Raw genomic sequence first — 15,897 nt, forward strand, 5'->3', positions numbered from 1 at the left:
GGGAACACATGAGCTGCTTTTTGTGATCATGGGGTTTCCAGCGATCTGACTTTATGGGGTCAACTATGGGACAACCACATCGGGCATTCAGTAGAATATTTATTTGGTATGCCACAAATGTCCAGTCGGCAGGATTCATACTGCTGTGAACCCCTACCAATCATCGGAATGCTGCATCACCCCTGGCTCCCAAGGGTACTGACCAGCTGTTATAGCCAGAGAACGACTTATCCTGCTGTACATTTTCCCCGTAGTTGCTTCTACTGATGAAATTTACTATTGCATGCTGACCTGTTGAAGGGGTTATCCAATATTTTAAAAATGGCGCCCCATATGCTGTGCACCTCACGCGGAATATACCGTATTTTTCACTTTATAGCACCTAGGTTTTTGAGGAGGAAAATAAGAAAAAAATATTTTGAACCAATAGGTGTGCTTTTGGTGGGTTTTGAACTAATGATGGTCTGTTGATAACACTGTTATGGGGTGGGGTGGGGGGGGGGGGTTATATGGATGACACTGTTTATGGGTGGTGAAAGGATTTAGACCTTTCTGGACCTCTACGACTACCTTGGTTTGATGTCACTGACGTCAGAGATTTCTCAGCTAGCAATAACATAACACACACACACAGGTATCACTGAGAAATACTCTAACTTTATTATGCTATCACTTGGCCTTATATAGGCAGTAGAAAAGTTTGCATAACGACAGCGTTTAAACCAATTCTAAAGATAAACATTGGTGCTCATACACATACTACCGGAACATCCTTATATGGTATGTGTACGTGCAGTAAGCAAAAAGAATAGGTTTTAATCAGTCACATATAAGAGTGATGCAGTTGGGCCGCATGACCCTGAATAAGGCAAGAACGTTTGTACTAGTTCTGGGGATTCCCAGAATCTGTCCTGGGACAGATAAGCGAACCTAACTCACAGTGGGGGAACTTGAAACAGTGTGTGGGTAAGAGGTTATGACAATTCTTTACATATTTAGAGAAGACAAGATGGAGTCACATTTCTCTTCAGGGGGGGATGTGTGGATGACAGAGCATCATATTCTGGTCACCTCTGAGTCTTCTCATGTCCCTGTGTAAATAGTAGTAAAAGATCCCAGCGGCTGTGTCTCGTATTGAAGGAAATCTGCTTTATTTCACTTTCGGTAAGTCTCATCCAATAGACCAGGACTAGTGATGAGCGAACTTCTTTTAAGTTCGGCGTCTAAAGTTCGGCTTCCGGTTAGCGGAGAATCCCGATATGGATTCCGACTTCCGTTGTGGTCCTTGGTAGCGGAATCAATAATGGCCGATTATTGATTCCGCTACCACGGACCACAACTGAAGTCTGAATCCATATCGGGAACCATATCGGGATTCTCCGCTAACCGGAAGCCGAACTTTAGACGCCGAACTTAAAACAGAAGTTCGCTCATCGCTAACCAGGACGCATTTCGGCAATCTGCCTCTCTCAACGGTTATATAATGAAGTACAACTAATCGATTTATCGGTGATTGAGTCACAGGTCGGTGACATCAGACGCCCCAGCTAGGCGGTAATTAACACCTTCATTAGTAACAAAGTAACAAAGAATAACACAAATATTGTATATTAACATTCACAAGGAAACAATAGTCACCACGTGGATCCTTCAGTGTGAAGACTAGGTCTATAATGATAATGAACAAATAAACTAAAGATAAAACTGCTAACAAAACGCACTAAATAGGAAGCACTGTCAACAGGGGGAGGTCAAAGGTATACAATGTCATAGTCTGTTTAACCCTCTAGGGTGCAATGTGTCCAGTTGGTAGATCCAGTATGCCTCCCTGCCTAGTAGAAGCTTTTTAATTTTCTTTGCTCTATCTAGCATCCACGCAGGGTATCCTCTCTCCAAATCTCCTAGTCCTCTCCTGTAATCTCCATGTCTGCTTCTCTGGATCTGTCACTATCCGTTTTATCCTTCGGTACTGGGACTTCGGTATAGCCTTTTTTTTTTTCTTTTTTTTTTTGGAGATGAAGGATGAGCGCTGGAAAAATGTAAGATACTGTTTCTGTTTCTTTTCTGTAGAGATCAGAGGAAAGATGATCATACTGATCAGTCACTACACTTGTATCCAAGAAATTCACCGTGTTTGTTATACGACCTGGTGAATTTCAAACCATCACAGGTTGTGTTCAAATAATCAAAGGAAAGGAGGGTTTCCTGTGGCCCTGCCCATACACCAAATATGTGATTTAGTCACTCACCTATGAATCGATTGGTTGTACTTTATTATATACCAGTTGAGAGAGGCAGATTGCCGAAACGCCTCCTGGTCTATTGGATGTAGGGCTGCAGTAAACGAATATTTTTGTAATCGAGTATTCTATCGATTATATTCATCGAGTAATCTAATAAGAAAAAGCTACTTAAAATAACGTACATAATTAGGTATGTATAAAGTTATTGGTTTGAAGGGGTTAATAACTTTATACATGCCTAATGCCAAGGTGCTTCCATTAACTCCTCCAAACCAATAACTTTATACATGCCCATTGGGTTTGGAGGGGTTAATGGAAGCACCTTGGCATTAGGCATGTATAAAGTTATTGGTTTGAAGAGGTTAATGAAAGCACCTTGGAGGTGCCTTCATTAACCCCTCTAAACCAATAACTTTATACATGCCAAGGTGGTGCCTGCAGCCTCCATTAACCACTCTCTCTCCATCTGCCTCCCCCCCAGCCTCTGATCTGCCTCCCTCCCCCCCCAGCCTCTGATCTGCCTCCCTCCCCCCCCAGCCTCTGATCTGCCTCCCTCCCCCCCCCAGCCTCTGATCTGCCTCCCTCCCCCCCCAGCCTCTGATCTGCCTCCCTCCCCCCCCCAGCCTCTGATCTGCCTCCCTCCCCCCCCAGCCTCTGATCTGCCTCCCTCCCCCCCCCAGCCTCTGATCTGCCTCCCTCCCCCCCCCCCAGCCTCTGATCTGCCTCCCTCCCCCCCCCCCCAGCCTCTGATCTGCCTCCCTCCCCCCCCCCCCAGCCTCTGATCTGCCTCCCTCCCCCCCCCCCAGCCTCTGATCTGCCTCCCTCCCCCCCCCCAGCCTCTGATCTGCCTCCCTCCCCCCCCCCCCCCCCCCCCGCCTCTGATCTGCCTCCCTCCCCCCCCCCCGCCTCTGATCTGCCTCCCTCCCCCCCCCCCAGCCTCTGATCTGCCTCCCTCCCCCCCCCCAGCCTCTGATCTGCCTCCCTCCCCCCCCCCCCAGCCTCTGATCTGCCTCCCTCCCCCCCCCCCAGCCTCTGATCTGCCTCCCTCCCCCCCCAGCCTCTGATCTGCCTCCCCCCCCCCCCCCCCAGCCTCTGATCTGCCTCCCTCCCCCCCCCAGCCTCTGATCTGCCTCCCCCCCTCTCCCCATCATTGGTGGCAGTTCCGATCGGTTACCATGGCAGCCAGGAGTCACGCTACTGAAGTCCTGGCTGCCATGGTATGTTAGTGAGCAGAGAGCAGCGCATTATACTCACGTGCGCTGTGGCCGGCGGTCGCTCCTTCTCATAGGTCTGTGCGACGGATTGCTAATGCTGTAAACATTAGCAATCCGCCGCACAGACAGAAGGAGCGACCGGCGGCCACAGCGCACGTGAGTATAATGTGCTGCTCTCTGCTCACTAACATACCATGGCAGCCAGGACTTCAGTAGCGTGACTCCTGGCTGCCATGGTAACCGATCGGAACTGCCACCAATGATGGGGGGGGGGGGAGGGGGACCCTGTGGGATATGGCCGGCACATTCATTGGTGGCGCAGTGGCCACAGTCCCTCCCCTCCTCCTCCTACTCTGTCCTCATTGGTCTTCAGCGGCAGCCGCGCACAGTGGGGAGGGAGAGACTCCCTCCTCCCTCCGCTGTGCCAGCCGGCTCAGTCCTGCCTCTCTGGCCTCCGGAGGACACGGAAGCGGTGAGTGAGACGCTTAATTTCACTCCCGCTCCGTGATCACGTGATGTAAACGATTCCTCGATGCAGGGAAACTGCATCGATGAATTTTTTTGACTCTATTTAATCGAGTTATTCGAATAATAGTTTCAGCCCTAATTGGATGCGACTTACCGTATTTTTCGCCGTATAAGACGCACTTTTTCTTCCCCCAAAATGGGGGAGAAATGCCCCTGCGTCTTATACGGCGAATGCAGTCAGTTTTACATCGCTGGCAGCGATGTAAAGAGAGCGAGGACTCGGGGAGGGACTGGGAGGAGGAGCTGGGGCCGGCAATAGCGGCGGGGCGGTGCAGTCACTGTACTAAAGGCCCGCCCCGCCGCTCCGGTGTACTAATAAAATATGTCATATTCAATGAATGGTTATTAAATATGCCCCTTTATGCCTAATAGTACCTTAAATCCTTAGCGCTTCAGTAGTATGCAGGCTGGGCGGGCGGCAGCGTAACTCCCTGATGTCACGTGCCTGCGCCGCCTACTTTATGAATGAAGCAGGCGGCGCAGGCAAGTGACGTCAGTGAGTGACGCGCCGCGCCGGCTGCCCGGCCTGCCGGCATTGTACTGAAGCGCTTCGGATTTAAGGTACTTTTAGGAATAAAGAGGCATATTTAATAAATATTAATTGAATAAGACATATTATATTAGTATACAGGAGCGGCGGGGGATCTGTGGATGGCACAGTTATGGGCTGGGAGGGTCTGTGGATGACACATGTATAACAGTGCCATCCACAGATCCCCCCCCTGTAACAGTGCCAGCCACAGATCCCCCTGTAACAGTGAAAGCCACAGATCCCCCATAACAGTGTCTGTCATCCACAGTTCCCCCCATAACAGTGTCCGTCATCCACAGTTCCCCCCATAACAGTGTCCGTCATCCACAGTTCCCCCCATAACGGTGTCCGTCATCCACAGTTCCCCCCATAACAGTGTCCGTCATCCACAGATCCCCCCATAACAGTGTCCGTCATCCACAGATCCCCCCATAACAGTGTCCGTCATCCACAGATCCCCCCATAACAGTGTCCGTCATCCACAGATCCCCAGTAATAGTGCCATCCACAGACCACCTAGTTCCAAACCCACAGCACACCTTTTGGTTAAAAATATTTTTTTTCTTATTTTCCTCCCCAAAAACCTAGGTGCGTCTTATACGCCGGTGCGTCTTATACGGCGAAAAATACGGTACCGAATGTGAAATAAAGCAGATTTCCTTCAATACGAGGCACAGCCGCTGGGATCTTTTACTGCATACGTGGAGTGCGCTCCTTCCCTCTGCGGCGTGCACGGAGGATCGCGTGCTGGCCGGATTGCTATTTTCTTTTTCCTGTGTGAATAGTGACACCGGGCCCCGCTCACAGCAGTCTTCACATGTAAGATTAGTCATGTAATACTCAACCAGTGGCTCTGGTTTGTTAAAGTACTGTAATTGTCTGTACTGGTACTATCAAGCTAGCAGTCGTAACAGTACGGCGCTGGCCGGGTCTTAAAAGATGGCACCCGCTCCTGTGCGCTACGGGCGCCATAGCAGACACCTGTGGCTCATGTCCAACTGGCAATAATGCTGATCGTGGTCAATCCTGACCACTTATTCTGAGCGTGCTGAAAACCGAAAGCGTGCGCTTTCGCTGGTGCTCCGGCTCCCCGTGTGGCGATCGGAGGAGCCGGAGTGTGTATGCAGCACCCCCTGTCTTTGTGAATAACACAAGGCTGCTGCATAGTATTTCCTATGGAGCCCTTGCCTGTAATAGGAAAGTAGTGAAATCATCATAGATTCCGATGCAAGTGCATTGAGTCTTTGATAATAGCAATCAGATGATTGCATGTCATAATTCCCTATTTGGGAACTAGAAAAAATAAAAATTGCCCCCCCCTTTACCTAAAATAAAAACAAAAGTACCAAAAAAATTAAAATACACATGGGTGTCGCGATGTGCGAAAACGCCCATTGTATAAATATATATTCCCAATACAGCAAAACGGAAAAAAGCATCCAAATGGCCGATTCGCTGAGTGATTGACGTTACGCTGCCCGCTGCTTTGATAGTGAGTACTACTACAGCCGATTACGGTAGTTTAACAAAGGTTGAGGATTACATGGATAGACTTTACATCTGAAGACTGCTGTGAGCGGGGCCCGGTGTAATGGAGTACAGTGACTGCACTGGGCCCCGTGTATTAGTGGCCTCCAGTCCCTCCTCCCACCCCGCGTGCTAGAGCTCTGATATATCGCCGGCAGCACTGTGCAGCATAGTGGCCGGTGATATATCTGTGTCAGCAATGTAAAAATTGCACCCTTTTATTTAGAAGACTCACTGCCCACTTTTGGGGCAAAAAAGTGCATCTTATAAAGTGAAAAATATGGTACTTACCCCGCTCCCTGCGCCGCTTCTGTTCCTTGGTTCACCGCTACTGCTTCTCCCCGTGCATAAATGAAAACGTCTGCTGTTGGGTGGGGGAGGGCGGCAGGCGGTGACTGGGACGAGCCTCCCTAGCGTCGTCCGCCATGCTAGGGAGGCTCATCCCTCTTGCAATTGGCTGCTCCCAACCCCCCCGACATCGGATTCTTTTCATCCGCTCACAGGGAGAAGCTGCAGTGACCTGCATGGACCAGGAGCGGGTGCAGGGGAGCGCGGTAAGTGTAATCACTGAGTGGCCCGGCATATGGGGGACATTTTTATAGTATTGGATAACCCCTTTTAACTAAATAACTGACCATGTAATTGTAATACATGTATGGCTGAGATTATTCTGTGGCTCGTGGGCGTCCTGAGTGGGTGATATGCCCCCAATAGGGGATATGACTATATATTCATGAGAAACCCTGATAATAAAAATAATAATAATAAATAAAAATCCCTCAACTTTGAGCTGGTGTACTTTGGTGCGCGGAAAAGTAATTTTCCAAGTAAATTTAAAATTTATCCTCTAGACGTTTTGCATATTCATAATAATTAGAAATAATGTGTTTCCTTAAGTGTGTTCTCGCCTGTAAGAAGCCATTTAGTATATTACAGGCAATTTCTACCAGCACACTCCATTTGCCGCCCATAGTTTTCATGTATCTTGTGCTGCATAATTATAATTTTTATTTATTTTTTTTTAAGGATTTTTGTTTCTCATGTTTTACTTGAGAAATCAAACCTGCACAAGGTGCATCACAAGAATCCTCTTAAAGGAACACTCGGGGAGAAAATTTTGTCCCGCGTAATTCAGGGCCCGAGGAGGGGGAAAGCACAACATGGGGCTTAAAAAATGAAGTATAAGCTCATGCACACAAGTTTTTTTTTTTTTTTTCCTTCAGAGTGCTGTGTGTTTAGTTTTTTTTCCATGGATAGCACACTGACCCATTCGTTTCTATGGGTCATGCACACGTCCATATTTTTTTTTTATTTTTTTTTTTTTTTCCCACAGATCCGTATGCCCTACCACAAATCTAAGTGCAGGTCCTATTCTTGTCCTTTTTTTGCGAAAAATAAATAGCCCTTTCTATAGATGGGAGTGAGAAAAAAAAAAAAAACGCCGAGCACGCAGAAGGTATCTATTTTTCTTGGACGGCGGTACATCCTTGCTGCATTTACCAAACTTAACCAGTTTTGTCCATGTTTCGGATTTCCGGAAAGGCTGTAATAAATGATCCTATTGGTTCAAACTGAAAATTGAGGTCCCTATAATCTCCATATATTATGTAGGAAGTTTGTGAATACTTTGATTTTGAGTCGTAGCATGTCCTATAATCCAGTTGCATCCAGAGCTGCATTCAGACTTCTGCTGAACCTGTTGACCCTCTGCCCGTAGAGACACCCCTCTCAGTTTTACCCCGGGTCCTGCAGTCGCATACTCTGCTCCGTCTATGCTTTGCTTGTTATAAGGGCCCATTCAGACGGCCCTAGTGCTTTGTGGATCCGCAACTTGCACATGGCTGCAACCATAGTAGAAAATGCGTATTCTTGTCCACTGCTTGTTCAGGATCTGCGGCTGCACATTTATAGTTCATCCTAAATTCTGCTGACCTTTGTTTCCATTCACAGGCCTATGTGATGAGGCCATCCATCATTTTTTTTGATGAAATCGATGGGCTGGCTCCAGTACGCTCCAGTCGACAGGATCAGATACACAGGTAGGTTTTGGGCACATTCTGCTGTGTGCGATAGACAATGTGAACACGTAACCCGACATATTGTGGTCAGGTGTTCAGTTTACTTTGGTGAGGATAGAGCAACCTGTAGCCAAACAACATAGTAGTGGTGACCACAGCTGGAGGGGAGTGTGCTGGTCTTGTGGGGGAGGCAGCAACCAGAATATTGCAGCTAATCAAGTGAACGGGATGAAGATGCAATATGAAGTAGACGGCGTCATGGGACGGATGTGGGCTGTGAATGTACACAGCTCCAGCATCATATAATACACTGCGTCTCTATATAGACAGTCCTGACGCCTGATCTCTTGCACTGTGTAGCCCTACAGGGCACATTTTCTAACACTGCCTCGCTGCGTAGTATGTGATGCCACTTTCTTTCTTTTTCAGTTCAATCGTGTCTACCTTGCTTGCCCTCATGGATGGGTTGGACAATCGTGGCGAGATGATAGTTATTGGTGCTACAAACAGACTTGATTCTATAGATCCAGCACTCAGGAGACCTGGTCGATTTGACAGGGAATTTCTTTTCAGTTTACCTGATCAGAAGGTGAGCACGCAAGACGAGAGCGCACAAAAAGAATGATGACAAAGTCCAACCAGTAACTGTAAAGTTTCCACCACTGCCTTAGGTCTCATGCACACGGCCGTTGCTCTGCCTTTCTGTGCCTTGGTGACTGCAATTTGCGGTCCCCAATGCACAGGCACTATCCATGCAGCTCCCGCAATGGATCCAGACCCATTCATCTTGAATAGTTCCCTGATCCGTCTGCACTGCAAAAAAAATATAATAAGTTCTATTTTATTGCAGTGCAGAGGCACGGACAGAAACCCCACAGAAGCACTCCGTGGTTCAGTGCCTCCGTTCCACACTGCACCTTCTGGATTGTGGACCATTTAAGTGAAATGGGTCTGCATCCGTGATACGTTGAGCACATGGCCGGTGCCCGCGTTCTGCAGGCTGTAATATGGGCAACAGCTGTGTGCATGAGGCCTTACACTGCCCAACAGATTTAAGATGCCTTACGCCAGTGTTCTAGTGTAAGTTGTACCTCCTTACTGGTGCACAGACCTGAAGAGAGAAGCCAAAAGAATAGATGCCACCACCATCCAAATAAAGACTGGGATAAGACACCAGTCTTCATAAATTAGCCGTCAATACACCTACTAAGCAGTCCTAAGTGCCCACTAAGAAGTGCTTTTAGGTTCTATAGAGTGACATGTAGAATGACTTCATCCCAGTCACTCAGCAGTTGTGAACAAATTCTGGTCCCCTAAGAGCATGTTTAGATGGCAGATTTGTTTCAGGAAATTCCACTGCAGAAATCTGAGGCTGACCCTTAGGCCTCTTTCACATGGGCGTCACGTGTGAGGGCCGGAATAGGATGTAGGATTTTTCCGCGCGAGGGCTTAGACCGGCTTAGACCGGCTTAGACCGGCTTAGACCGGCTTAGACCGGCTTAGACCGGCTTAGACCGGCTTAGACCGGCTTAGACCGGCTTAGACCGGCTTAGACCGGCTTAGACCGGCTTAGACCGGCTTAGACCGGCTTAGACCGGCTTAGACCGGCTTAGACCGGCTTAGACCGGCTTAGACCGGCTTAGACCGCTTAGACCGGCTTAGACCGGCTTAGACCGGCTTAGACCGGCTTAGACCGGCTTAGACCGGCTTAGACCGGCTTAGACCGGCTTAGACCGGCTTAGACCGGCTTAGACCGGCTTAGACCGGCTTAGACCGGCTTAGACCGGCTTAGACCGGCTTAGACCGGCTTAGACCGGCTTAGACCGGCTTAGACCGGCTTAGACCGGCTTAGACCGGCTTAGACCGGCTTAGACCGGCTTAGACCGGCTTAGACCGGCTTAGACCGGCTTAGACCGGCTTAGACCGGCTTAGACCGGCTTAGACCGGCTTAGACCGGCTTAGACCGGCTTAGACCGGCTTAGACCGGCTTAGACCGGCTTAGACCGGCTTAGACCGGCTTAGACCGGCTTAGACCGGCTTAGACCGGCTTAGACCGGCTTAGACCGGCTTAGACCGGCTTAGACCGGCTTAGCACAGCCCCATAGAAATGAATGGGTCCGGATTCTGTGTGGGTGTAATGCGTTCATCTCACGCATTGCTCCCGCGTGGAAAACTCACCCGTGTGAAAGAGGCCTTGGATTTCAGCCCTGGATATGCAGCTCTAGATTCTGCTCCTCTGCGTGTGGACACCAGTTCCTGAGCAAAGATGGATGCGGATTTCATATTTGAAAAATTGGCAAGTGTACTCAATTAAACATGGTTTGTGGACAATTCTTGCCCCCGAATATATATGCACTGAAATCTGCATGAAAATGTCACTGTGTGAACAAGCCGTTAACACTCCACAGGCTATAGGACATGATCCTTTCCTGAACTGGGTGAGATCATGTAACTTACTAGAACTGTCGGGTATCAGACTGGTTGTGTGTGGTATTGCAATACTGCCCCAGTCTCTTCAGTGGAGGCGAGCTGCAATGGCAGACACCTCTTACGGACAGGCATGGCTCTTTCTATGGAGGAAAATTGCCATGTTTTTCCAGTCCTCAACAACTGCTTTAATTTTATGTTGGACGTAGTGAGAGGTTCTGCAGTGTGTGGCATTATAATGCAGTGTGTCACAATGGTTCCCTTTTATGTACTAAATTCTGCTTAATACATTATGTGGGGTTTATTTCCTCAGGCAAGAAAGCACATTTTACAGATCCACACCAGGGACTGGAATCCCAAATTGTCTGATGCGTTCCTAGAGGAACTAGCAGAAAAATGCGTCGGTGAGTTGTAGAATTACAATTATTAGGCGTCTTACATAATGCAGGAGAATCCATTATCTATTCCCTCCACTGCTCTCATTGTCTGCTGTGATTATGACCTGGGATTCATATTATTTTTTCAGTGTTAGCAATAGTAATTAATTTCACAAATTGACCCAGGAAGAATCCCTGTACAGCAAAAGCAAGCGAGCACTACACGGCACCCTGCTTGATGGATTGCATTACTTCTGTGTTTACTATGTACACAAATTTGAGTTTGTAAGCGCACATTTTGACCAAATTCTGCAGGCCCACTGGACATCAGATGGGAGCAGACTTTCCTTTCCTGGGCCTATGCGTGTAAATTGTACTCGGAGCACGTTGGATCTATCTACACGTTGCAGTCATAACACCTTCAGGACCCTGCCATTTTTCACCTTAAGGACCAGGCTATTTTTTGCAAATTTGACCTGTCACTTTATTTTGTGATGAGTTTTAAAATGCTTTTACTTATCCAGGCCATTCTGACATTTTCTCATTACATATTGTACTTGATGACAGCAGCGATACCCAATATGTATACTTTTTTCTTATTTAAGTTTTACACAATAACAGCATTTTTTTTTAAACCATAAAATTGTTTGTCTCCGTAGTCTGAGAGCCATAGCTTTTAAATTTTTTTGCCCGATTTGTTTTATGTAGGGGCTAATTTTTTGCAGGATGAGGTGACTGTTTGGTATGTTTTTTTTTTTTTTTTTGTTTTTTTTTGTGGGGTGGGGGGGTCTGATCCCCTCTGCAATGCATTACAATACGACCTGTATTATAATAACATTTGTCGGTCAGCTTTTTTGCTGACAGCCTGCCTGTGAGACCCTGCCTAAGGGCTGGAGGATGGAAGGCATCGGGCTTGCCTTCTCTGCCATCGGGTCCCCGCCACTGCAGCCCGGGGAAGCGGAGGGCACCCGTAAACTCCCCGAACCCTCTGCATGCCGCCGTCAGCTTTGATACACCGATTCCGGCGTATGCAACAGGGGCACGGCTGTCAATAACTGCCAGGTCCGTGCTGCTGATCGGGCGGGCACAGCTCCTGCACCCGCCCGATCAGCCCGTCGTACATGTATGGTTCTGGTCCTTGAGTCGCGTCCACCAGCGCTGTACATGTACAGCGAGAGATCTTAAGGGGTTAAAACCCTTGGACTGATGGGTAGGTGTGCACAGGCCGGTATGGAGGCAGTCACTGCTCCAAATGTGCAATGAGAACACAAAAAGCAGAGTATTTCCGGATCCTGGAAGCCAGTGTCTATCAACTCCAGTCCTCGGGGCCCACCTGTCGGACATGTTTTCAGGATTTCCTTAGAATTGAGCAAGTGGTAGAATTGGTGTCCTCATCAGGGCTTAGCACAGGCATTCGCTGTGTGGGACTGGCAGGTGGGCCATGAGGACTGGAGTTGAGGAACCCTTCTGTAAGCCCTTCGTTTTGTAGGCCCAGGACCAAGAGAGGCATTGGCAGATGGGTTAAGGTAATTTGATTAAAATATCTGCTAACATCTCAAATTTCTCGTACATTCCATTGGGGGACACAGACCATGGGTATAGCTTAGAGGTATTACTAGGAGGGACACTATGCAAAAACGAAGCTCCTCCTCCTCCTCCTCCTCGGGCTATACCTCCAGGAGGACTTCAGTCTTGGCTTAGTGTCTGTCCAAGGAGGTGACGCTTATTCTTCTCCTGTTTGTTATTTTTTTTTTTCTGTTTTCAGATGGGGACGCAGGTCAGCATTGTGCTTTCCTGGCCCCCGTGGAGTGTCTGCCACCGTCTTTCGACGTGTCCTGGCTACCTCCCATCCCCCCACAGAAGAAAAGTGGATCCAGGCTCAACATGTCAGCTCTGGCATCCCACCAGCTGCTGGGACGCCTGCTGCCTACCCTCTTCCAGAGCACTGTTCTCCTGGATTGGAGTCAGAAGTCTGAAGAGGTGCATCCCTGCTGGTCTGGACATCGAGGGAGCATGCTGAGCAGATAAGTATTGCCCAGTCCCTCCCCCTCCCTCTGTGTCTGTTTGTCTGTGGCTACCTGGGTGAGCTTGAAGAAGGATCCTGATGGGGCACTTTCTTCATTTTGGCACTGGAGTACTGGCATCTCTTCCCCCTTAAACTGTGGGTTTCAGCGCTTCTCTCGTCGGGCCTTGGCTGCTGTGCTCTCTCAGCGCCCGCCGGCAGGCCGCTCCTCCATGGCCTCGTTAACCCCTGCTGCGCCACGTGAGGGGAGTCGGGGTGTTTGTTTAAATCACGCGCGCTTATTTTCGCGCGCTTATTTCGCGCCATGATGCGTTCGGGGGGGCGGAGCCTTGGCATGCCGCCCTGACTCTCCTTACATCGGAGACTGTTTGCTCACGGTCGTGCAGCTCCTCATCTCTCTACACCGGAGACTTCTGCTAGCGTTGCCTGGGTGGTAGGAGAACAGCTTGCTCTGCTCCTGATCTTTGCAGCAACTGGTAGATCTTTTACTGTGGGGTTCCATCATGCCAAAGCCTGGGGCACTTAAATCTGCCAAGGCCTCCTCTCAGGCTCTTTTGGGGTCATGCAAGGTGTGCCTTTTGCCTTTTTCTGCCTCTGGCACCTGTGACTCGTGCCCTGCTCCTGGACAGGATCAGCCTTCTTCTCTTGCTCAGCCCAGTCCTCCCTCTGCCCCTGCGGAACCGGCGGTACCCGCCTGGGCTTCCGCCATGTCTAGTGCGTCAGCGGATCTGGCCCTAGTTGCCAAGGCAGCCATGTCCTTCATGGAGCGTATGGCAGCTACTACTCCAGTAGCGTCCACCGCTCCATCTCCTCTGTGATTCTCACAGGGGGCGTCTGACGTCTAAGAGGCAGCGTGAGCGGCAGCATTCCTTGTCGGATGACTCCGCTTCTCCCCCACGCCTTGAGGCATGCCCGGTTGACTCTCCCTCTCGTGGGGAGCGCAAATCCGAAGGGGAATTGTCCGGATCGGACGAGGCCACGGAGCGGGAGCCCCTGCCTAAGCTTTCCACCATGGTATCCGAGTACTCATCTGCCTCAACCCAGATCCAAACGGCCCTTTCGATCTTGGGCTTCAGGGTTCCGGGTCCAGTCCTTTCGTCGCTTCTCCACGGCCAGGACGTCTTCGTCCTCGTCGGCTGGGGGATCCCAGGAATCCCGCAAGAAGCCTTTCTTCAAACCCCAGCCCTCTTGGCGACCACGGGCACAGTCAACCCGTCCCCCTGCTCCCAAGCAGCCCTCCGCATGAAGGGGTGCCCCCACCCCTCGTGGTGGGGGGCCATTTGCTCTCCTTTCAACAGGTCTGGAGGGCTCACGTTCAGGACGCCTGGGCTCTGGAGATTGTGACGTCCGGTTACAAATTGGAGTTCGCGTCCAGCCCGCCAGAACGCTTTTTCCCGTCTCGCGTTCCGGGGGATCCAGCCAGGGCCTCGGACCTCCTTTTGGTGGTCTCCTCTCTTCTGGACCGGGGTGTCATTTTTCCCGTTCCCCCGGAGGAACAGGTTTTTACTCAAACCTGTTCGTCGTTCCGAAGAAGGAGGGGTCGGTGCGCCCGATACTGGATCTGAAGCTTCTGAACAAGTTTCTAAGGGTGCGGAAGTTTCGCATGGAGTCCCTTCGCTCCGTTATTGCTTCTCTGCTTCCGGGGGAATTTCTCGCGTCTGGACATTCAAGACGCCTACTTACATGTCCCGATTGCGAAGTCTCACCATCGCTTTCTGCGTTTTGCCATCTGGGGTCGTCATTACCAGTTCGTTGCCCTGCCTTTTGGGTTGGCGACCGCTCCTCGCGTTTTCACCAAGGTTTTGGCGCCTCTCATGGCGCTTCTTCGCACCAGGGGCATCTCGTTGTTGCCCTACCTGGACGACATCTTGATAAAAGCCCCGTCTCTTCCACAGGCCGAGGACAGCGTCCGAATCACCGTTCAATCTCTAGAACGGTTCGGGTGGCTGATCAATCTACCCATCTCGGGTGTTTCTTCCGGATTCCAAGTCCTCTCAGATTCGGAGGGCGGTGTCGCTCCTTCTACAAGCTCCTTGTCCCACCATTCGGGAGTGCATGCGGGTTCTGGGCCTTATGGTCGCCTCCTTCGAGGCGATTCCGTATGCCCAGTTCCACACTCGTCCGTTACAACAGTGGATTCTTGCCCTCTGGGACAAGACCTCTCGGGGTCTGGACGCTCCCGTCCGCCTGTCTCTCCCTTGGTGGCAGGCCTCCCCGAATCTCTCATCAGGGAGGTCCTTCCTTCCGTTCTCCTGGACGATAGTCACCACCGATGCCAGCCTCATCGGTTTGGGAGGCGTTCTCCGGAACCTCACAGTTCAGGGGGTCTGGTCGACTGAGGAATCCAGTCTTCCGATAAACATTTTGGAACGAAGGGCGATCTTTAACTCCCTCTCCCACTGGACTTCCCTCCTTGCAGCTCGGCCGGTGCGTGTTCAGTCGGACAATGCCACGGCTGTGGCCTACGTCAATCATCAGGGCGGAACGCGCAGTCGGGCAGTGATGCAGGAGGTGGCGAGGATCCTCCTATGGGCCGAGTCTCATGTTCCAGTGTTGTCGGCGGTGTACATTCCGGGCGTCGACAACTGGACGGTGGATTTTCTGAGCCGCACCAAGGTGGATCCGGGAGAGTGGTCCCTACATCCGGAGGTGTTCGAGGACATCTGCTGCCGATGGGGCTGTCCGGACGTGGATTTAATGGCGTCCCGGTTAAACAACAAGGTGCCGGTGTTCCTGGCCCGCGCTCGAGACCCAAGGGCGTGCGGAGTGGATGCGCTGGTGTCTCCTTGGCAGCGATTCGGCCTCCTCTGTCTTCCCTCCACTTCCTCTGCCGAAGGTGCGGCGCAAGATCGAGGCGGAGGGGATACCGGCCATTCTTATCGCTCCGGATTGGCCTCGCCGTGCCTGGTTCTCAAACGTCGTCCGAATGCTAGCGGACGTTCCGTGGCCTCTTCCCGACAGAGGGGATCTTCTATCTCAGGGACTGCTCTTCCACCAGAATTCACGTC

At 50.4% G+C, this 15,897-nt stretch overlaps 1 protein-coding gene across 4 annotated transcripts in view; it reads left to right on the top strand.

Moving 5' to 3' along the window:
* Positions 1 to 15,897, top strand: part of ATAD2B (ATPase family AAA domain containing 2B) — a 114,280-nt gene that overhangs the window by 54,861 nt on the left and 43,522 nt on the right. For all 4 annotated transcript variants that reach the window (XM_044291349.1, XM_044291350.1, XM_044291351.1 and 1 more), the window contains 3 exons: positions 7,995 to 8,083; positions 8,492 to 8,651; positions 10,803 to 10,893. In XM_044291349.1, the coding sequence (XP_044147284.1) occupies positions 7,995 to 8,083; positions 8,492 to 8,651; positions 10,803 to 10,893 (340 nt within the window). The remainder of the gene's footprint in view (positions 1 to 7,994; positions 8,084 to 8,491; positions 8,652 to 10,802; positions 10,894 to 15,897) is intronic.

This window comes from Bufo gargarizans, chromosome 4 (genome assembly GCF_014858855.1).
Source record: "Bufo gargarizans isolate SCDJY-AF-19 chromosome 4, ASM1485885v1, whole genome shotgun sequence".
Lineage (NCBI taxonomy): Eukaryota > Metazoa > Chordata > Amphibia > Anura > Bufonidae > Bufo > Bufo gargarizans.